General features: G+C 39.3%; 1 protein-coding gene across 1 annotated transcript in view; it reads right to left on the reverse strand.

Moving 5' to 3' along the window:
* Nucleotides 1-296: 296 nt before the first annotated feature.
* pappaa (pregnancy-associated plasma protein A, pappalysin 1a) overlaps nucleotides 297-22,507 on the reverse strand; it is an 83,245-nt gene continuing 61,034 nt past the window's right edge. The window contains exons 16-23 of the mRNA XM_065284047.2: nucleotides 18,621-18,804; nucleotides 17,068-17,269; nucleotides 16,424-16,619; nucleotides 16,079-16,226; nucleotides 15,289-15,404; nucleotides 12,562-12,633; nucleotides 10,451-10,549; nucleotides 297-3,908 (exon numbers count right to left, since the gene is read on the reverse strand). Of these exons, the coding sequence (XP_065140119.1) occupies nucleotides 3,804-3,908; nucleotides 10,451-10,549; nucleotides 12,562-12,633; nucleotides 15,289-15,404; nucleotides 16,079-16,226; nucleotides 16,424-16,619; nucleotides 17,068-17,269; nucleotides 18,621-18,804 (1,122 nt within the window). The 3' untranslated portion in view covers nucleotides 297-3,803. The remainder of the gene's footprint in view (nucleotides 3,909-10,450; nucleotides 10,550-12,561; nucleotides 12,634-15,288; nucleotides 15,405-16,078; nucleotides 16,227-16,423; nucleotides 16,620-17,067; nucleotides 17,270-18,620; nucleotides 18,805-22,507) is intronic.

Raw genomic sequence — 22,507 nt, forward strand, 5'->3', positions numbered from 1 at the left:
TAAATTTGATATTTTTGGTCTAAAAACTAGACTTATTTTCTTGAGTCATTTTGCTCATCAAGAAAAGGCATCTTAATTTAAGAATTTTTAGTTATTTTTACTGAAAACAAGATAAAAATCCTAAGAATTTTTTTTCTTGGAAATCATTTTTTTGCAGTGTATTTTACTAATTCACTGCAAAAAATGACTTTCTTACTTAGTATTTTTGTCTTGTTTTCAGTAGAAATATCTAAATATAAGAAAATAAGTCTAGTTTATATACAAAAAACCAACCTGATCTCACGAATTTCCGTGGCATAGTCACGGAATTTTGTGCTCATTTTTCCGTGGCATTCTCACGGATCTCCGCATTTTTCCGTGGCCCTGCTACGGACTGTCTTTTTCCGTGGCATTCTCACGGATTGGTTACTCAACTGTTTTGTCCTATTTTCTTACCATTTTCGCTTCGGTTTAGGGTTAGATTTACATGAAATGACATCCCTACCCAAACCCAACTCTAACCCCAACGCCAGGCGACAATTGTTTAAAGTTTAGAAAATATAAAAGAATACATCAGAAAAAATTATATAAACCAATAGTTAAAGTGACATACTAATGCAAACACCAAATCTAACCCTAAACCGAAGCGAAAATGGTTTGAAAATAGGAAAAAGCAGTTGAGTAACCAATCCGTGAGAATGCCACGGAAAAAGACAGTCCGTAGCAGGGCCACGGAAAAATGCGGAGATCCGTGAGAATGCCACGGAAAAATGAGCACAAAATTCCGTGACTATCCCACGGAACTTTGTGAGATCATGTTGCAAAAAACATACAATTCAAGTGAATTTGCGCTAAAACAAGCAAAAATATCCGCGAAATGGGTGAAAAAAACTTAAAATATGTTTGCTTTTTCTTAAACACTTAATTAAGGAAAATTTTCAAAAAAAAATTCTCATTTTTTTATAAAATTTTTTGTCTCATTAAAAAAAATTGTCTAAAAACTAGACTTATTTTCTAAGGCAATTTTGCACATCAAGAAGATACATCTTGATTTAAGAATTTTTAGATATTTCTACTGAAAACAAGTCACAAACACTGCAAAAAATCTTACGCAGTATTGTTATGACCACATTTGTAAATTTTTGTACGTTTCCTTGCCTCTGAGATGTTAGCGTTAGGGGCGAGGTTGGAATTATCCAAATCGTAAAATACGTAAAAAATTATTTTGAGATCAAGCTGGATCACTTTCATGATAGACGTGTGTGCTTTTTGGCGCTTCACCATATTGAGCCCCATGAAGATAACATGACAGAATTTTAATATAAAATGATTCGAATGAAGAAATGAAGTCATATTTATCTGGGATGATAATAAATTATGCAAAAATATGGAAAATTGGGTGAAGTATTCCTTTAAATGGGCCTCTCAAAAGTGCACAACTGAGGTGAATAACACAAACACTGATTACTGATACATAAGATGTTGTTATTTTTTTGTCTTTCGTTCTTTTGTTAGAAATATAAATTACAGAAAATGCAATAAGCACAATAAAAAGTAACTACTGTTTCTACTTCAGCCTTTACGCTTCGGCACATATAACGAGATTTCTGAATATTTTCAAGCGTGATATAGATGTCTGACCTTCTTCCGTGTTTTTTTTTATTTTTCTTCTTTATAAAGTAATTATATTTTAACTATCATACATCTACAATTGCACAAAGTGAAGCCTATCAAAACGTTAGGCAAACAATCCTTAATGCCTCGGCATATTTCCACACCAATAAAACCACCACGAAACCCGTTTTCGGGCCAATTTAAAATTTTCTTCAGCGTCGGCCCAATAACAGCGAGAGTAAGTGTAGCGGCTCGATGAGAAATGTTCAGTTGTTCGGTACAACGTGAGGTTTTGGCATCACTCCTCAGCAGATGTTACACAACACAATGCCTCTCTCGCACATGAACCGATGGCATTGTTTGTTTTCACGAGCCTCAAAGTTATGGGATGTAAAACCGTGCGACAAGTAATGCCAAAACAAGGGAAGATCTGTACGGACGTCAGTTTAAGACTTTGGGGAAGAGACAAATCTTCACGGTTGGTAGCCAGATATTGTTTGATGACGAGTCTTTCTGATGATGGGGAAGCTGTGTGTTATTTTCTTGATGAGAGAAAGCTTTTTGGCAGCTTTGAGACTCGATTGTGCCCGTAGCATTTTAAGTTTAGGGGCCAGAAACACTAAAGGTGGTTTAAAAGTTGGCACGTGTACGGTAATATACTCGTCAGAAAAAGTGTTTTGACTGGCAATAAATTCACAAAGACAATTAAATTCTCTTTGATGTCAGATTGATGGTTTTACAATACACTGTCCTGATTTAACCTCTTCACCAGACTGTGTGAATAAAATCTCATTCATCTGGTGTGGGACGCCTGCATCGCTCTTTATCATTTCATTCATCCCAATTTAATGATAGACATCTTGTGATTATTTACTCATCCTCGTGGCATTTTAGGATTTTATTGTTTCCTTCTGCGCAACACATTATGTACAAGATCTGGTTTCTATACAACCAGACGGCAGACGACTCCGGGCTGGAGCCGCACCGGATCCGCTGACTTCTGATGCATGGAGTCACCTATTGTCTGGGTTGCATTATGACTGTGGCATTCATACAGAAGTGACGGTGGCTGTCAATATATAGCACAAAAGCCATGCTTGCTATAAACTGTCAATGTATAGAAATAGTTCCTAAACGGAGGATCAGTAAAGAATCACAATGAATAGAAAAGGTTTACACCAATGTTTCTTTTTTACATTCAGTGACTATTTAACATACAATCTTTAGCATGATGATACACTACATATATATCTTCTGCACTGTGTGCAGATGGGAGGTTATGACAGATCAGAGGTAAATGTTAAGGCAGACGGACGACACACTCGATGCTGTCTGTTGTTTCGATCTATAGCAGCGATCGTAGCAGCGATGACAGCGGCCGTGTTAACACAACCACATCGTATCCACTGTTTGAACGTGAAGATCTTTTTTTTTTTGGCTTTTCCTCTCGTTTCTCAAAGCTTTTTGCCAGTTTTACAGATTTCCCGATGTGTATCAGTCTGAAACAAGCAAACACTTCTGGCTGTGCAACGAGACTGAAGGTTGGACGGCTAACAGTTAGCAAGTTTATAGCCACATACCTGAATAGCAACACATTCGGGTTAATGGCACACACGTTTGACATTAACTCTTATGTACTGAGGAGCGGAAAGGACCAAACTCCTGCAATGTGCACATGAACTTGATCTGGTTTAAACCAGTCCTACACCCGATCGCACTGTCCATCGTCTGTGTTTCAGGACCTTCAAGAAGTCCGGACGAGCACTCACCGTCTCATCGAGTAAGGTCGTGTCCGAATAAACAAACTCAAAATGAACTGTGTGGAGCGGGTGTTTCTTTTGGCAATGATTTTGCTCTCTGTAGTCATATATGTTTGGTAAATTTTGAGATTTTTCTTCATTTTTTTGACTTTGGTCTTAATGCAAACAAAAGAGAAACTGCATTATTCGGTTCTGGAGCGGTCAAGTGGAGCGTTCACGTGGAGCGTTCACATGGAGCGTTCACATGGAGCATGTCTGTGAGCGTGCTTTTCTTTTGTGTTTTTGGGAAGGGTCGATGAGAGATGACACCCACTTTGGTCCTTTCGAGGGTCTTTTTTCATACGTAGGAGAAGCAGGGTGAGGAAAGAGTGAAGAGCTATGACATAAGAGGTACACCTGTGAAGCAGCAGCATATCTGTGTCTCGGTCTCGGCCTCGGCTCGCTGATGTCTCATCCCAACGAGTGCAGGTGATCATCCTTTCGGTTCTCCAATGCATCGGGATCCCGACATGCACATTCTTTTCGGATATCGCAGGACGTGGGAAATGGGGTGACCTTGAAGAAAAAAAGAAAACATGTTAGTGCAAGTCCAGTGTACTTGAAGGCCACGTTTCAATGGCAGCGAGGTCGAGTTGGTCACAGTTGAGCCGCTTGGACAGATTGAGAGAGAATGCGAAGGTTTGTTTAGCTCTTGACGTCACAAGTAAATGCTGGTAGTGCGTCACTGACACCAGCTGCCGCGGTGCGTCGTCCCCTCGAGACCCCAGCTGCATCTCAACATAAAATCCTCCAGAAAGCAGGACCATATGTGCTATTCCCATTTGTTTGTTCATATCATAATGCCTAAACGATTGAACAAACGAAACTGATGTGATAGGATCCTGGGGCACAACAAGACCTTTGTGTGACCAATGGAAGACGGAGATGAAGCCATTAGTGCTATAGGAAACTTACAATTCATTCGATACTAAAGAACATTTACAATAATAAAATAAAACATCTCTTAAGGTGGTTACCAGCTGACAAGTGCCATAAACCCCCTTAGGCCAACAAAACCTGACCAGACCCATAGACCAGCTAGACAGCCTATAGTGGATTAAGCTTGTTTTAATTGCTTTCCTCCTGTCATCACTCCTCACACAGCTCTCTCTTTCTGACTATCAGATTGGGTGGTGGGTGGTAAATTCGGTGTGATTTTCTTTGCCCTTGACCTGTAGGGTGTCAGGGCCAGCTGTCACATCTGGGGCTGATGAAGGGCAGCCGAAGGGCAATTGCTGGATCGCCCGCTACCCCACGCTGACATGAAAGTTTTCTGACAAATCATGTAAGTCACGGCCCGTAATCCCCACCTCGGGATGAATGCGTCAGACTGCGGTTCGGTAGGAGGAGGCAGGAGATCCTCAGCAGACCACAGCCTGATGTTCATCCGCACTACGGCTCCTGTACAGGCTCAAGTAGGCCACGTCTTTCTTAAAACCGTTAAGCTTGATGTATTACTTTTAAAAGCGATATTGAAGTTGAATGAGAAAGCCTAGCTGTCCGTTTTTAGAGGAGCAACAATTTGTCTGCATTATAAGAGGTTTGTGGCAACCATTACGCCCCACTTCCCATATGTTTAAGTTTGCATGCAACTTTTCATTTTGAATTCTCAGGGGTCTGCAGTATTCCTGTATTTTCATGTGCAGTATTTACAGCTAAACTCTTTCACCCTAATGTTTTCCTCTCTGCAGTAACCAGACGTTTCCCAGCTTTGCCCCTTTTCTGCACGGCTGGCACTTCATCGCCATTATTCCCTTTAACGGGCAGGATTAAAGGAAAGTCTTTGGAAAACTGTAAAGCCCATTTGGAGATGAGGTTTTATAGCCGTAAACATTGTGTGGCAAGCCCGACATGCGTTGATAATTAACTCTTATAAAAAGGTAAGAGACGCGAGCGGTTTCTGCCAGCCTTAATGGCGGCCTGCAGGACTTTCCCCGCTCTCTAATTTACTGCTTTGGCAGGGTACTGGGTGTTGGGAATGCAAACAAGAACCTAATGAATCCAGGTTGTCCCTCAGATGCCTTGACAGCCAATTGAGATGCTGTATTTTCTTGCTAAGATCAGGGTTTGGTTATATTAATGATTGATGAAACTCACCTAAAGATGAATATCACATATAGACAAATATTGCATATATTTTTACGTATTGTTTTTCATGTATGTACTAATATGTAGATTTACACCACCTTTAGATGAATAGCGTATAGATTATGGATTTATTACACAAATGTATATATACATAGATGTCATCATGCATATAAAAATATTATACATAGATGACTATCATATATACAGTATATAGATAAATATGTAAAGGTGGTTTGCAGGGAAAAAGTGTAAGGGTGATTTGATTATTTGTAATGAATTTGTCATGGGTAATAAACACATTTTTATAAAATAGTAATGATCTAAGATGTTTTTGTATGTCTTAAACCTTTCCAGAAATCATAAAAACTCCTGAATACACTACACTATTGTGATTCAGAGCACATTTACTTCAAATTAGACTAGAAAAAAAAGCCTCTTTAAACTTCCTGCTATTAAACAAACTTTTAAAAATTGTGCAGACGAACTTCAGTGAAAACATCATGTGCATGGTGATATTTACTTAAACCTTACAGTGGTGTGCTAACATTTTCTTTACACTTTAAAGTAACCTGCGCTCAATCTGAAACTACAGCGGAAATGATCGTTTAAAAAAAAACAGCTCAAGTGTAAGACTGTTACATCTGGCAACAAAACCTTACTGAACCAAGTGCCAAACAGAAACACATCTGACTCTATGATGTTATTATAAAGAAACACTCCACTTTAAAAAATCAAGATACTTTACTCACCCCCATGTCACCCAAGATGCTTATGTCGTTCTTTGTTCAGTCGAAAAGAAATTAAGTTTTTTAAGAAAAACATTTCAGGATTTTTCTCCATATACGTAGTGGACTTTATTGGACCTCAACAGTTTACGGTTTCAATGCAGCTTCAAAAGACTCTAAACGATCCCAACCAAGGAAGGTCTTATGAGGTCTTATAAAAGCAAAACCATTGCCATTTTGGCACAAAAAAATCATGTGGAAAGGGTACGCGTTTACAAGTGTGGAGAAAAAAGGAGCGTTCAGGCGTTGTTGTTTGTGGATTGATAATAATTAATGTCTTGGTGTCATCTTATTAACGTATACGTAAGGTTTCACTAGCACAACACACAGCTAGTGCAAGACGAGAAGTTGTGGTTTAAAAGTACTTTTTCATTTTTTTTACCCTTTTTGACCCTTATTTCGCGGTTTGGATCGTTTAGAGATAGGGTTGCGTAACAATTAATCGCAATTAATCTATTGCAGAATAAAAGTTTTTGTTTGAATCATATATTTGTGTGAACTGTGACTAATAATTATATATATATAAATATGCACACATGCATGTATAAACAGTATAAAATATATACATGCATGTGTGTGTATTTATTTATACAAAGTTATTATACACAGTACTATATGATGTAGGGCTGTGCAAAAATATCGATACAGGTAACTATTGTGATAAAATTTTCTACGATAGTGTATCGATATTTCAATTTCTACTATCGGTATTTAAAAATCAAATCCCTCTGTGTGCATCAAACGATTTCCTCCGCCGCTGCTATAGTTGTCGCTGTCCAGTTGTCTGTCATATACGACCATTCGGCCAATGTCTCAGAAGTTAGGGGGAATGAGAAAATGGCAGAAAATTTTAAAACGTCTGCAGCTTTCAAAGCCGACGTGTGAAAGCCCTTTGGCTTAAAAAAGTAAACAAAAAATCAGCTCTTTTTAAAAAAAAATTATAAAAAAAGGAAAAGTATTGCAATGTATCGCAACATGCAACGTATTGTATCATTATACATTGTATCATGGTCATTGCATCGTGATATGTATCGTATCGTGAGGCCCTTGCCAATACCCAGCCCTAATGTGATGTAAACAAAATCCTTTATTCAGCAATAAATTAATCGTGATTAATCGTTACACAACCCTGTTTGAGTCCTTTGAAGCTGCATTGAAACTGTAAACTGTTGAAGTCCAATAAAGTCCACTATATGCAGAAAAATCCTGAAATGTTTTCCTCAAAAAAAAAAAAAAAAACAAACAAAAAAAATTTCTTGACTTAACAAAGAAAGACATAACATCTTGGAAGACATGGGGGTGTGTCAATTATTGGATTATAAGTCTCTTAACTCTACACCTGGTTCAACAAATTCAATGTTATTTTACAACATTAGTTAGTACAGCAGTACCAGTAACTTGTAATCACTCGACAGAAACAAAAATATTTTCAAATGTGAGTTCAGGAACTTGTATTTCAGTGCTACAGTGTTCCAGGTGGTTGCCAGGGTGCTGCAGGGCACTAGCTAATATCCCTTACTCAGGGGTTAAATTGGGATTTGTTATGTGGAGGTGGGCTTTCGAGGGGTATGGAAAGCTAATACAATCTTATAAACTGGTAAACGAGAAAACTTACGTGGTGAGAGCATAATCATAACCAGGGTTAACAGGTTTTTACAACAAAAAAACACCAAATTGCTAAACTAGAAAAATAGCTAACCTAATTGCATTTCAAGGGGGGTCATCCGGGGTGAAATCACATTCCGGGGGTAAAATCTGCATTTTTGGCAGGGTTCATCTGCTAAAATATTCATTCCCGAGGCTAAATTTCACATTATTGGGGTCCCTTCAACCCGCAAACATGAAAACAGCCTCTGCAGCAGTGTTAAAGTAGCCCAATTTTGTGGGAAAACTGTGGACTTGGCAACCCTGATCATCACTGCGATTGTCATGTGCGGATTTTTCCCTGAACCAGATCAGTGCCAGATCCCGCCCTGCATTGTTTGAGGGTTAAGGGTTAGGCATGAGCATAGTGGTGGTAACTCTGACGCAATCTTGTAAACTCAATCGTCCATAGGTATGAATAAAAATACATTATCCTTGCTTCATGTCGGGTACTTTTACACTAGTTGGATCAGGGCGAGACCATCAGCCCCAGCCCAATTGAACCTCCTAAGACCTGGTGTGTCCACATACGCGAACATCACATTTTTTGTACTTTGCACCATAATACTGAATTCTGTGCAACTGAAAGTGAACCATTACACTGCTTCATGTTCAAAGAAAAATATTTGGTTATTATATTTTTTGGTTCTTCCTAACCCCAAATAGCTGGAAGAAATCTAAAATGCAAGCCAAACCAAAGCTCGGTCTTAGGAGGTTAAACCTGCCCGTACAAGTCTACATTAAGATATCCCAAGTATCTATGATGCTCTCTGATTCCTTTAAAAGGATTATTTTCAACTAAGAAAACAGCACACTTCAGTGCCGATCTTGACAACAAGTGAAAAAAAAACTATTAAATATATCCCAGCCTAAAAGGAAATCCTTTAGAAGAGAAGTGAAGAGGTGGCGTCTCTGTGCCCGCCGGCTGCCAGCTTGTAATGATTAGCGAATCATCCATCACTGACCTTACATACAGTTTCACTTGCACCTTCAAAGTCCCTGAGAGAAATAATAAACGGTCAGTCATCCATACACAAATCTCTCTGAGAACGCAGAGCTGGGATCAAGTGAATACGGCAGGCTGAGATAAGCAAGAGAAACAAACACGTGAGCGGCAGGGATGAATCCGAGGTGGTGAGGTCACAAATGTTTTGAATAAAGGTTCATTGTACGGCACAGAGACGTTAAGTGCAATTCAAAATCAGAAGATCGTAAGAAGTCTGACTGACGCTTATCTGAGCATCAATGTGTGACCTTCATTGATCTGTTCTTGCGTTTGGGAAAAATAAATGAGTTTGGGACTCGTTGAGCACAAAACTGATACTGATGCCAGTAACAGATCACTTGGAATTAAACTTAGATGATAATCTTCAGTTCACTGTTTGTTGACAAGCAATCCAGTTAACCAAATGATGATTGGTTCATTTTCTTTAAGCACAGGTGAACTACAGAGATGGGATGTTTTGCAAAGCCCAGCTGAAATATTTGCTGTCAGGGTGAGAAATGGGTCGAATGCGAGGGAATTCTCGTATCAGTCGATTCTCCGGGAGTCGGACTTAATCTGTCGCCAATAGAATGTATGTTGTTTCCCTGACCCAGAGGTTTATGGGAGTTTTCTGCAATACATCAAGTTTTTGAAGCAGGAGACTTGAGATCTGCCGCGTTCGGAAATCCCAAACTTGGCAGGGTTTGATATGCATCCTGCAAAAACCAAACTAAACTACATGACATTGCCTGACTCTCTTTGGCCAAACTTATTCAAAGCGATACTGCTATACAACAGCTCATCAAACGATTTACCTCGATGACCTGCCAACTGTGTGACATACTATCACAGGCACCAGCGGTCTGGCTTACGGTTGCAGAACAATTTAACCTTCTATCAACACTGGCACACGGTCAGCACCAGCTAAGATCTCTCTCTGCTCGATGACGTAGGCCGCACTATTGCGAAATCTTCAAACAGAATGCTCTTGCAGACAGGATTTAATGAATCGAGGCAATTTGCACATTCAAGCTCTGAACCGAAGCCAAATGTTTTTGACTACGACGGTGCAAAAGGAGAAGAGCTCAGAGCTGCCTGGAAACGTCAACTTTCCACCGTTTTAAAACTAGCAGACTCATTTTTCAAGATCCCAAATTTACCCAAACCGACACTTCGGGATCCTATAAGTGGGAAATTATAATCTCAAGAACTATTTGATCAGTGTCATTATTGGCTCTGCTTCTGTTATCTCGCTGTAAAGACCAATGAAATGAAATAGAGTTTGTTATGTGAAAAAATCTGCACTCACATATATCTACCTACCTGCTACTAACTACCTCAAACAGGTTTACAGGTTCCATGCAACTTTTTCCAAGCCTGTGATATGCACCCATATGCACAGACTCCAAGAAATAGGATAAAGCCAGCCAAATCAAATTGTGCAAATGCTTAAACTGATGGACAGTGATATATGATTAAGACCTGTACGATGAATACATAATAACAAGGATAACAAACGGTAGTAAAAGTTGTAGTGTTGTGGATGGGTTCAGTACCTTCTTAGTCTTGACAGTGGAATGGCAGCAGTCTCCTCCATCATAGTTGCAGTAAGCTCGGTTGTTGATGGCATCACAGTAATTATCACCCATGAACGGCTGTGAGAAAAGACAGAGAAATTCAGAGCAACACTTAAAGTATCACCAATAACAATTAAAATGTGTGACCCTTGACCTAAGCCTGGATTAACACAATGTAGTGCCCTAGGGTGATCACATGTAAAGTGCCCCCCCCCCCCCTTCATATTTTAAAGGTCTAGTAATTGCAGGGCTCCAGACTAACTTTTATTTGGTAGTAGCATTGTAGGCCCTTACTGTAAATTTTAGGAGCGCCAGCAGAAAATATTCCCCAAAATAACTTTATCTAAACTGTATATAACTTTGATAATAAATAGACTGAACTCTCTATGCATTTATTGCTCATGTCATTATGTACAGTTGAACTTTCAGAATAGGAAGTTGTGAACCAAAGAATAGTACAACCCCCTTGACGATTCTGGCCATAAGAGACACCAAAAGACTCAATTTACAACAAAAGGCTAGAGCCCTTGGTGCCCCCAATCGCCCAATCCCACCTATGGATAATCCAGCCCTGCGTGGACCACAAAACCAGTCATGAGTCGCACAGGTATAATTATAGTATAGCTAACAATACATGGGTCAAAATTCTAAATTTTTAATACCAAAAATCATCACGTTCATGTTCCATGAAGATATCTTGTACATTTTCTACCGTAAATATATACAAATTTTATTTATCATTAGTAATGTTGCTAAGGACTCCATTTGGACAACTTTAAAGGTGACTTCCTTAATTTTGGGATTTTGTTGCACCCTCAGATTCCAGATTTTCAAACAGTTGTATCTCTGCCAAATATTGTCCTATCCTAACAAACAGATGATGTATAAATCTCAATTGAAAAAAGACCATTATTGCTGGGTTTGTGGTCCAGGGTCACATATGAAGAATTTTATGAATTTTATGAGTGGAATCTGAGTTGGAAAAACTAAAATGTTCAAACTTTTGGAAGTAACACACGAAAATTGGACAAAAAAATAAACAATAGCCAAGACGCGGCATGGCAGTGAGCCTTTCTTCTGCTTACGTCAACGGGCTTAAAATAGGCGTCAGTGTCACGATACTGGCTTCCTTCTTCAAGTTTTTGTAGTCTAGTGTCAGGATTGTGACAGCCCCATGTGTTTTGTGTGATAGCACATGGCTTTATTTGTTTTAATCAGGCCATGTGCTTTCCTGTCTCGTTTCTGACCCCGCCGCTCGTTTCCTCCGTTAATTATCTTGTTATTGGTTAATTCCTCTCACCTGTTGCCCTCTTAATTTGCTCCCTTATATTTTGCTCTTGAGTTTTCTGTCCTCCAATGTTTTGTTTTGTAACATTGCCTATGTCCAGTCAAGTCTTGTTTAAACTTGGCTAAACTCTGCAGGACACCGGCCCTCCAGGTCCGAAGTTGCCCATCCCTGATGTAGACTGTATGATGATGACACCTATTGAATCAGAGGCTTCAATGGCTGCGTCACACGTTAGCGCAACGTCATCAGCAAGTGCTACTGGTAAACAAACACACTGTGCGTTGATCATGCTGAATTATCTGTCAGAAAGCTATCTTAGGCTATCTTTGGACGCAAGACCGGGAAAACATCCATCTTTGAACCTCTCTTTCTGTATGGCATAGGACCACTGATAAAGAGCCACGATCACAGAAATTGCGACGATTGTTTCACGAAGGCAATCTTTCATCTGGGACAGCCACAAATCATGCAGTGTATCATGGCCTTAGGTCACAATTATTATTTTGAAGATGAAAATCGTGCGTAAAAACTGACATAAACATCAGCAGACATTATAAAACCATTTGCACGAGTGTCAAGAAAGAACAGAATAACATCAAGAGAGCAGCTTAATCAAAGTACGTCATCATGACATCACAGTCACATGTACTGACTTTAGCGTAGAGCTCTTCTACATCTTCATAATCTTCATTAATCTTCTTAGGCCTCTGAAAATGGAGGTCAAGGCAAAAGTGTTGCCAGTGAGGGAGGGAAAACCCAGGATAGATTTGAGTGCATATGGACGGGTGTCCGCATTTCTTACCTCACAGCCTTTGATGCAGTGAAGGACTTCTGGATGAGGGTACCACTTCAGACCCATAGTACACACAATGTGCTGTAAAGAGACGTAAAAACAAAAGATGTTTAGAAAGCTAAACCCTCGAGAAACGCAACAGTTATGTAAATGTCCGCTATGGGTCGCCTTGCACCGAATCAGAAAATGCAATGCATTATGAGCAGGTTGAGCAGGTTTGCAGCGTGAGCAGGTTTAACGTACGGTAGATGTTTTGTTCCTACTGGACAACAAGCATAAAAAACCCAAACAGTGATGTTTACCCTTGCCATTTGCCAACTTGAAAAACAGGACTTGACCCAAAGTCAACAGCTTGTAAAACTGTTTTCATAACATTTAAAATGACGCGATGACTTACATTTCAGTTGTACATGTATGTTTCAAGCACATCTGTCATGCAGTTATGGGGGGAAATGAAAAGTGTGGAACACAGTCTCACGTTTGTGACCCTTAAACACACCGCGCTCTTATGCTGCACCAGCCACTGCAAACTAAGGTATTTTTCATTTCATGCCACTCAGCAAATCAATGCCAAAAACTGAGAAATAAAGGCAGTGGAAAATAACAGAAAAGCATTTCAGAAGAGCTTATAAATAATGCACACGGGCGTGTGTGGCGGGGGAGATACTATTGGATTGCTTTTGGGGATAAGACAGTGCCAACTTATTTACTATGTCAAGTCTTTTATGCAACATGACAGTAAACTCATAACCAACTTTCCTTAAACTGGAGCAGATGTTTAACCACTAGGCCAGAGTTGTGCCACCATCCTGCAGAGTTTAACTTGGCCCCCTGATAAAATATCCCCGAAAAAGTCGATGAGGGTCATCAGGTTTGTAGCAGCAGCAGCACATTTAAATAGTCCCACAGCAGTCCAGAAAACCGTATGATTCATCAGAGGTCAATGAATAAGTTATGTGACGTTAGAACGACATGACCTTACTGATCGATTTCAGGGCGTGCGGCCGCATCGCTCCGTCTCCCCTGGACCGGCGTGCCATCATTGTAGCTTTATCAAATTAGATTGGGCACGGTCTCTTGGAACAGTCTCACAGATTGCATTTAGCTCTCAAGCCTTTTAATAAAGGTTTGGGTTATTAATTCGAGGTTAATATTAGTACTCCCCTCGGCATGAACGATCGACTGCCACCGGCATTACGTAAAGGCCACGGCGTGCCAAGCCCAATGCTCGTGCATCAGCAATGTGCGCTGTAATTCTGCTGATGTAAGTCAAGTGAGAAAATAAGAGAGGATTCTTAGTAGGTCAGCAGCGAAACCCGAAACGACTCGCTCTCGGGGGCGATTCGTCATAATAACTGATTCACGACTCAGCAGGAAAATAAACACGAAGAATAAATGCATTGAGTATGAACTGGATTTGGGATTCACGGTGTGAGGGATTGCTGACAGCTTCGTAAGTGCTGGTGAGCGTCAACCGAACGCCAGTCAGTTCGCCGTCGCTCGTGCTTTTCCACTTTTCTCCCGGCACCTCTGTTGACACCTTGGCTGGTGTGAATTTATAGGACGTTGGCCAAAAAACACAGCACGACCGTTAGCATTAGCCTGGGTGTCAATCAGGGCAGCTTACGGGACGGACGGTGCCCTTGCGTGGCGAGCAGAAGTGAACGAGTGCTGTGGAATTCGAACGCCATCGATTGACACGGGGCGACTTGTGCAGAACGCCATCGATCTCACCTCAGTCAACCCCCCTGGAACATTTCAGCCGCATCGATTCGGCCTTCTCTTCCCCTAGCGTTCTGTCTCCAGACTCGAATTACCGCCCAGTGAAGATCATATCAATTACACGAATCAATCACAACCGTGTCGTTTCGTTTCTCTGCTGAAAATCGCCTGCCTTGACACAAATCTAAACACGACGGCCATGCGAAGGGGAAATCGAACGCTCGTTGAAATTCATCTTCGATACGAGCCGTGCGTGTAACCCGTCTGCAAAGCATCCATGACATGACAAAAAGTCAAATCTACGAGCCCTGTAGTACTTCTGACAGGTAAATTTAAATCAAGCTGTTCTAACAGTGTCTGTAATAGGGTCATTTTTCTAAATTATAGTGATTACAGGCAGCGTTTTACCTTTTATGACTCTGCTCCCGTCTCGCTGCGGTTCAAACGGGTTCAGAGATTACTGTAATCATACCCAGTTTTACCCATGCAAGGTAATTGGAAAGCCACGCATGCCTGAGTTTGCGACTAATAAATGGTAATTGGACGAAGGCTGGTGCAGACGACTACTACATGTGGCTCGAAAGTTAACAACACTGCATGTGTCCGCTTAGTGAGGTTTGCTTTGAAACTCAAGCTGAGTGATTTTTTTTTCAGATCACTTTAGGTCACACAGCATAAGTAATGTTACACACGGTTCCTTATCAATTGGCTTCGGTATTATGGTGTAAATATCAAAATAAATAGTAACTATCAACTAAGTAATGCATGTATCAGGACTAAACAGTATTCAATAATCTTTCTGTATCACCTCAGAGTTTAAGGAACCTTATGAAAATTAACAAGGGTTTTACTAGAGTAAAACCATGGTTACCACAAAATAACCATGTTTAGTTAGTGTAGTAAAACCCTGGTTTTGCCAATAGTAATCAATACACCAAAAAACCATGGTTACTATACTTTTATCACAAAAAAATCATGGTTAATTTTCATAAGGGATAAATGAGAAACACCTACCTTGACTTTAGGAGGATTCATCCAGTGATGTCTGAGAACGCTGATGGTTGTCATGTTACTCGGCAGGATGACCACATCATTGCTGCTGTCTCTACATGATAACTCGCACTCTTCACCTGAGAGAGAGAGACAGACAGATAACATCAGACAGCTTTCATAACAGCTCCAACCATACATGAATCACCTCCTTGACTGTTATCATGTCTTCATTGATGTTTTTATGATATATAATGAATTTTAGTTCGGGAGGAGCTTGGCCATGTATTCCAACCAATCAGTACGAAGAGCCGTCCCTTACCTCGGTCCCATGTGTTTTTGCAGCATCCCTCATCCACCCCATCGCCTCATCCTCAGCTATTGCATCTATTCAAATTTTTGCGCTAAAATTCCAAACACTGAGCCCTCCCCTCGGACAGCTCGCTAAATATGCTTTATCTCATTCCTTATTGATTACGTGTTAATGCAAACTCATGAATTACTAGTAAATTTACACAATGAGTCACTGTAAAAATGGTTGCACTTACATTTTTTTAATTTAATCAACTTGTATAAATGATAAAAATAAAATTGAATTAGCGCAAGTTATTTCAACTGCATTGTTATAATTTATTCCTCACTAGTCAATAAAGTTTAAATTAATTGTACATTTTAAGTTGATTAAGCTCAAAAATGTAAGTGTAGTTCAACAGATTTGCATGATGATTTCAAATATGGCGGACTTTCATTGGTTCGTGCATGTCTTTTGACTCCAGCGCACTCCCATAGTGTTTGCAGACATCAAAATTCCCACCTATGCCGTATCCCTTCCTGCAGCTCATCCGGATACTGGGATGCAGGTTCTGAGGTAGAGAACATTGACCCTTTAGCTGTGGGCATAAGCGGAAGCTTCCGGTCCAGTTTCCATCCTTCCTACAGCGGATGACGTTGGTGTTGAGCCCCTGTGATGAAAGCGAGACACGTGTTACCAAAACCTACTTGTTTTGTATTTGGTTGCATCTTGGTTGAATTTTAAAGATGCTGCATTGAGTTCAACTTTATAAATCGTGTCAACTCTATTGAGACAGATTCACATAAACAGTGATATAAATACAGATATAAACCTACAAAGTAACATGAGGAAATTTTAAACACAGACCTGTTTGCAAGGTGGATCTTGTCTCGGCGAATGGTTCGTCCCATTGCAGAGGATCCAGCAGGTGCTGTCGAACTTGAAGCCATCTGTGCACTGATACATACCATGAAAGACGGATGGGGGAGGCGGACATGTCACAGGTTCACATGAGCCCTCCAACCAGCGCCCGTCTTCTGTACACTGACGCTTGAAGGCTCTCCTGTTAAAAAAAGAGATTGAAATACTGCTTGTATTCATTCATTCATTCATTCATTCATTCATTCATTCAGTTGTAGGATGCTTAAGGTTAATACTGATTTTCTACTGGCCAAAGTACAAAGAAAGCAACTATCTATATCAGGGGTGCCCAAACTCTGTCCTGGAGGGAAGGTACCCTGCAGAGTTTGGCTCTAACAAGTCTGTAGTATGCTTAGTAAGATCTTAATTAGCTGCTTCAGGTGTGTTTGATTAGGGTTGAAGCTAAACTCTGCAGGACACCGGCCCTCTAGGACCGAGTTGGGCACCCTTGTTCTTTTTGGTCTATAAATATGGCTTCATACAAGCCATACTTTTATTGTCCATCAGTTAAAAATTGTGAGCATGTTCGCTTGAAAGCACTTATTATCGGTTAAGTCAAGCTCATTTGTGAATTATCTGATGTTGCTGACCTTTTTGGCTTTTTGGCCACATGGTATCCAGGTTTGCATTTGTATTTGCAGAGGGTTCCCACTTTAAGACCCGTATCATTGCAGCGCTTGGTCTGAAGCATGGCGTTGGGTACAGGAGGCGGAGCTGGGCAGCGCAGTTCACATAAAGCCTCTGGGAACGACCACAGACCATCCTCCATACAGGTCAGAGTATTATTAGTGCCTACACACAGTCAGAAAACAAGATAAAAAATAAATAAATCGACAACTACCGATCTTTTGATTGACAGGATATATCGGCCATGACCATCGGTTGTTTTTAAACTATCAGTCTGAATAATCGCATATCGGCCGATAGTTTAAAAACAGCCGATAGTTATGGTCAATATATCCTATTATTCAAAGAGAACAGGAAAGAGCAAACTCTATTGGCTCAATCTGCAAAATATCGGCAGATAATCTGTCTGAATAATCGACTATCGGCCGATATATCCTATAAATAAAAAAGAACAGGAAAATGCAATGAATTTGAGCTCTATCAGCAAACTATCGGCAGATATCAGTCTGATGATCGGCTATTGGCCAAAAGTTTAAAAACAGCCAATAGTTTTGGGCTGTATATTCTGTCAAGCTAAAGAGAACAGGAAAGAGCAATGATTTTGAACTCTATCGGCAAACTATCGGTAGATATCAGATATCAGAATAATCGACTATCGGACAATATTTATGGCCGATATATTCTGTCAATCAAAAGAGAACAGGAAAGAGCAATTTGAACTCTATCGGCTCAATCGGCAAACTATCGGCAGATATCAGTCTGAATAATCGAGTATCGGCCGATAGTTTAAAAACAGCGCAATATTCATGCCCGATATATCTTGTCAATCAAAAGAGAACAGGAAAATGCAATGATTTTGAGCTCTATCGGCAAACTTTCGGGATCGACAGATATCAGTCTGAATAATCGGCTATCGGGCGATAGTTTAAAAACAGTGCGATAGTCTTGCCCAATATATCTTGTCAATCAAAAGGGAACAGGAAAGAGCAATGAATTTGAACTCCATCGGCAAACTATCGGCAGATATCAGTTTGAATAATCGACCATCGGACAATATTTATTGCCGATATATCCTGTCAATCAAAAGAGCACAGGAAAGAGGACTGAATTTGAACTCCATCGGCTCTATTGGCAAACTATCGGCAGATATCAGTCTGAATAATCGAGTGTTGGCCGATAGTTTAAAAACAGCACGATAGTCATGCCCAATATATCTTGTCAATCAAAAGAGAACAGGAAAGAGCAATGAATTTGAACTCCATCGGCAAACTATCGGCATCAGAAGATATTAGTCTGAATAATCGACTATCTGCCGATAGTTATATAAATAAGAACAGGAAATGCAATGAATTTGAGCTCTATCAGAAAAATAATATTTTATATCAGTGCATCTCTAGTTAATTGTATATAAATGTACCCAGGTTTAGTGTGCTTGGATAAAGTTTACTGCTCTGTTAAAGATGCTAAGCATGATAATTTGCCCGTTCAGCTACATTAAGATTTTCCAGGTTCTCACCCACGAGCTGAGCGGGTTCCCTGCAATGAAATGTGCTCTTCTTGCCGTACGTGGTGCCTTCTGTGAAGTTAAAGTGGGCAGGGTGCACGTGGTATTTATCTGGCAGGCCGCAGTCCACCGGCTCGCACGATACCTGCTTGTTCCAATTCCTAACAGCACAGGTTATGATCACGCTCGAGTCCGTCTGAAGAGAAAACAAAACATTTACAACAGTTCAGTAAGTCATGCAACTGCTGTTATCATGGTAAAGAGAGATGTGAGAATAAAAGCAAGATCTCAAATTAGCATAAACTATTCAAATTACTTTAGGTATGCTAATACAGCATCATATGAAGGCAATCCCACAATGCCCCAGCTCAGTGAGGAAGAAATAACTATTAAAATGTCCTTTAATAATAAAATTAAATAGTATTTGAGTGTGCTGAGTATTTTATGTTTACTGGAGTGTTTTGTAAGTCAGAATCAATTGGAATTGAGTTAAGAAGTCCGATTCTCAAGATATTATGTTGCACGGAACGTTACAAATCAATCACTCATGAGAATTCATTTCACTTAGGACGATCAGCAGCACACATAAAGGCAGAAATCATTCAGGCACAAACCAACGGCAACACATCTTCATCTGTCTATAAAGTTTTATACGATGATGTGTTTTGATGGACAATGTGTTTAGTTTGGACACAGCTCGCTGTCGGCATCTATCCTTGCCCAAAATCCTGTTATTCTAAAAATGTCCTGAAATGACCTGACATCACAGCATCCCAGACATCTCTGACCTCGGATCTTAGTTTTGTAGTTTCACTGTGTAATGCACTTTTTAAAAACTAATGTAATTTGACTTGCATAAAAACAACTGGGCACAAGATCTTCTAGCTCCTACAGTTAAGTAAGCAAATAGGTAATGTGATGCGAACGTGACAGTAAGATAAAGTGAGAAAGATGAGCTGTTCTGTTCAAGAGAAGAATATTGATCATTTGAGTTAAAGTCAAGAGTCACAAGATAAAATTTCTTACTCGTTCACGGACTAAAACACCTGATCAACACCCCAAATGCCTGTTCTCAATCTATAAAGACTTTGATTTTCAGATTGAAAATGCTTGGATCTGTAAACTGCGATTATCAAAATAATAAATTAATCTACTATAATATAACCAGGATTATTGGTAGATGTTGTTTTATCTCAAAATAATCACAAAACATACAGTTATCATGAAACTAATGATGGTTTGGCTGCGCTGCAGGAGGAAACAGCTGTGCTTTATTGATGTTATTGATAAGCTCCGGTATATTTTCTTCCCGTCTTCTATATTTCAGTCTTATCTCGTACTATTCGATATGCCATAACAATATCTCCTTACGTAGCCATAAGTCACTTATACATTTCTCTGTATAAGACATGTGCCTTCCACATGCTAAACTCGATCAATATGTTTAAGAATTCCCGAAAGGGTTTGAACTAAAATAATGATCGCATTAGACAAGGTCACATCTTCTCATGTGAAAGACAGACAGCACATGCTGACCTATGGACATGAACGCATTAGAGCGCATCACAACTCAACTCCCTGAGGGTATAAAACAATGCCCTTATCAATATCGTCCTACATATAATCGTGCGTTCTTGATCAAGAGTATCATGCAGGACCATCTCATGTTCTCATGTGTCTGTTTATAATCTGCTTTCTCGTCCAACTAAAAGACCTTCAGAAGAAGATTCAATGACTTTATGTTGTGGTCGCTGACGGAGAAGTGAGAAGTACCCTTTCAAAAAGTACACATTTGTACTAAAGTGTACCCATAGTGACGCACACATGCACATTTAGTCATAAACACACAAACATGGCTATGAAATGCACATAAAACACTGTGATACTGGCAGTAAACATTCATCAGGATAGAGACGGATAGGGTAGATAGATTTTACTTTAAAACACTTTTATAGTCAAAATGTTTCTCCTCATCTGATCTAATTCAACACAGTCATGCTATTATTCAGTTACCAAATCACACATGCAGTACTGTGAACAAAAGCTACAATAAATCCATTATTTTTAATGAACATAAATATAATTCATTTTGATATTTGTGGGCCATGAACCAAAAAAAGTCAGGTTGGAAGAATCTTATGGGTGCATGGAGTTAAAGATGTTAGGGATAATTTCTGTGCCGATATTGCTATTTAATTACTCTACTGATACAGATAGTTTTGCTTTTTACTATTATGAAACCCTAGATCTGCAATTCTGTTGTCATTGTGACCCAATTCAAAATAAGTATATTTTTTCAATTGTCAGAATATAATCTGCCCCGATCATCACTGAGTTTAAACAATCGGACGATGTTTGATAGTGGGGAAAACTACTTTTATTTGACGAAACGAATTATAGGCCGATATATCGGTGCATCAGTAATTAAAAAAAGTTAATTTGTACATTCAGGACAACCTCATGTGAGTACAGCCCTGATTTAAAATCTAAATCTTTACTTTGTTTTTTTATGTTGACAGCTGTACATGAAAAATAATGTCCTTGTGTGCCTCAAGATTATATGGAAAATGAAATGTCAAATCATCAATTTAATTTAATTTTTCAATTTGGCTGGAATGATGCTTCATCATGTTCAAAATAAAAATGAAATAATTTAATGTTTTAATTTTTATTTTAGCATTTAATTAAAATTTGGGACATATTTTGCGATTTCATTTTTTATTTGATCATTTAATTAATTAATTTAAAAAATACCTTCCATACTTTGAGACTATATAATCATGTAGTGAATGCCTAAATTTTTTTAAATCTTAAATCTGAAGATGATAGCTCCAAAGGTGAGTTAACGCCACTAACAGACATTGATATTAACTTGGCAGTTCAATTTTAAATATTGAGAAACAACTGTTGTCCTCATTCTGCCCCCAAAACACCAATTGTGCAATGAAGACAACACAGAACTACTGAAGAACTGAAACAGATTTGGAAAATAAAAAGGTCCAGAATTCATTCTGAACACTAAGTCTCAAAAACAGCTACAGGAAACATTTACAAGAGGATGTTACTGCTAAACGAGGATCTTAAAGTTACAAAAGGGTTCTGCAACTGAATTTGTAGAGATTTGCCATCGCACTGCAAAGGTTACACAATTATACATGTACAAACAGGTACAGGATACACTGTTTGGATAAAAGCATCTGTCGAATGGGCTGTAGCGCCTATTGTATACGTTAGTATTATTATTCCTAGACATTGGAGTCTATGGCGGGCCTATGAAGTTTAAGTAGGAAACTGATGAAATTTGGCACAATCATAGTGGTGGTCCTCAAAAGTAATCTGACCAACTTTGGGGTCTTTAGGACTAACTCTATAGCACCACCACTTTCATTTCTAAATGGCTATAACTTTTGAACACTTTGATCTACAAAAATACACTTAGTACATCTGATTGCACTCATCATCACACTCATCGCATTGAACGGCTTACATTAAGACTCTGCCCATTACAGCAGTGGCCATTTTGAAAAGTACAGTATTTTGTTTTTGCACTACTCCTTCAAATTTTGTTCAACTGTTATGAAATTTGGCTTTGATGGTCTTTGGATCAGACTGAGCTGCACAGAAATGACTAAACAGAATTAAGATTTTTATTCAATTCAATTTTATTTATATAGCGTTTTTCACATTTGTTTAATTGTTCCAAAGCAGCTTTACAATAATAAAAACACAGAAAAATCTGAGGACGACAGAAGTAGCAAAGTACAGCGGCTAAGATTAAACCTTACTAGTGAGTGGAGTTGTAATGTAATGTATAGAAGAAAGTTCTAAGTTAAGCCAATGTCAGGTGACTTTATCTTTGTTCAAAAGTTATAACGTCACAAACTTAACAATGTCGACTC

Source organism: Paramisgurnus dabryanus, chromosome 5 (genome assembly GCF_030506205.2).
Source record: "Paramisgurnus dabryanus chromosome 5, PD_genome_1.1, whole genome shotgun sequence".
Lineage (NCBI taxonomy): Eukaryota > Metazoa > Chordata > Actinopteri > Cypriniformes > Cobitidae > Paramisgurnus > Paramisgurnus dabryanus.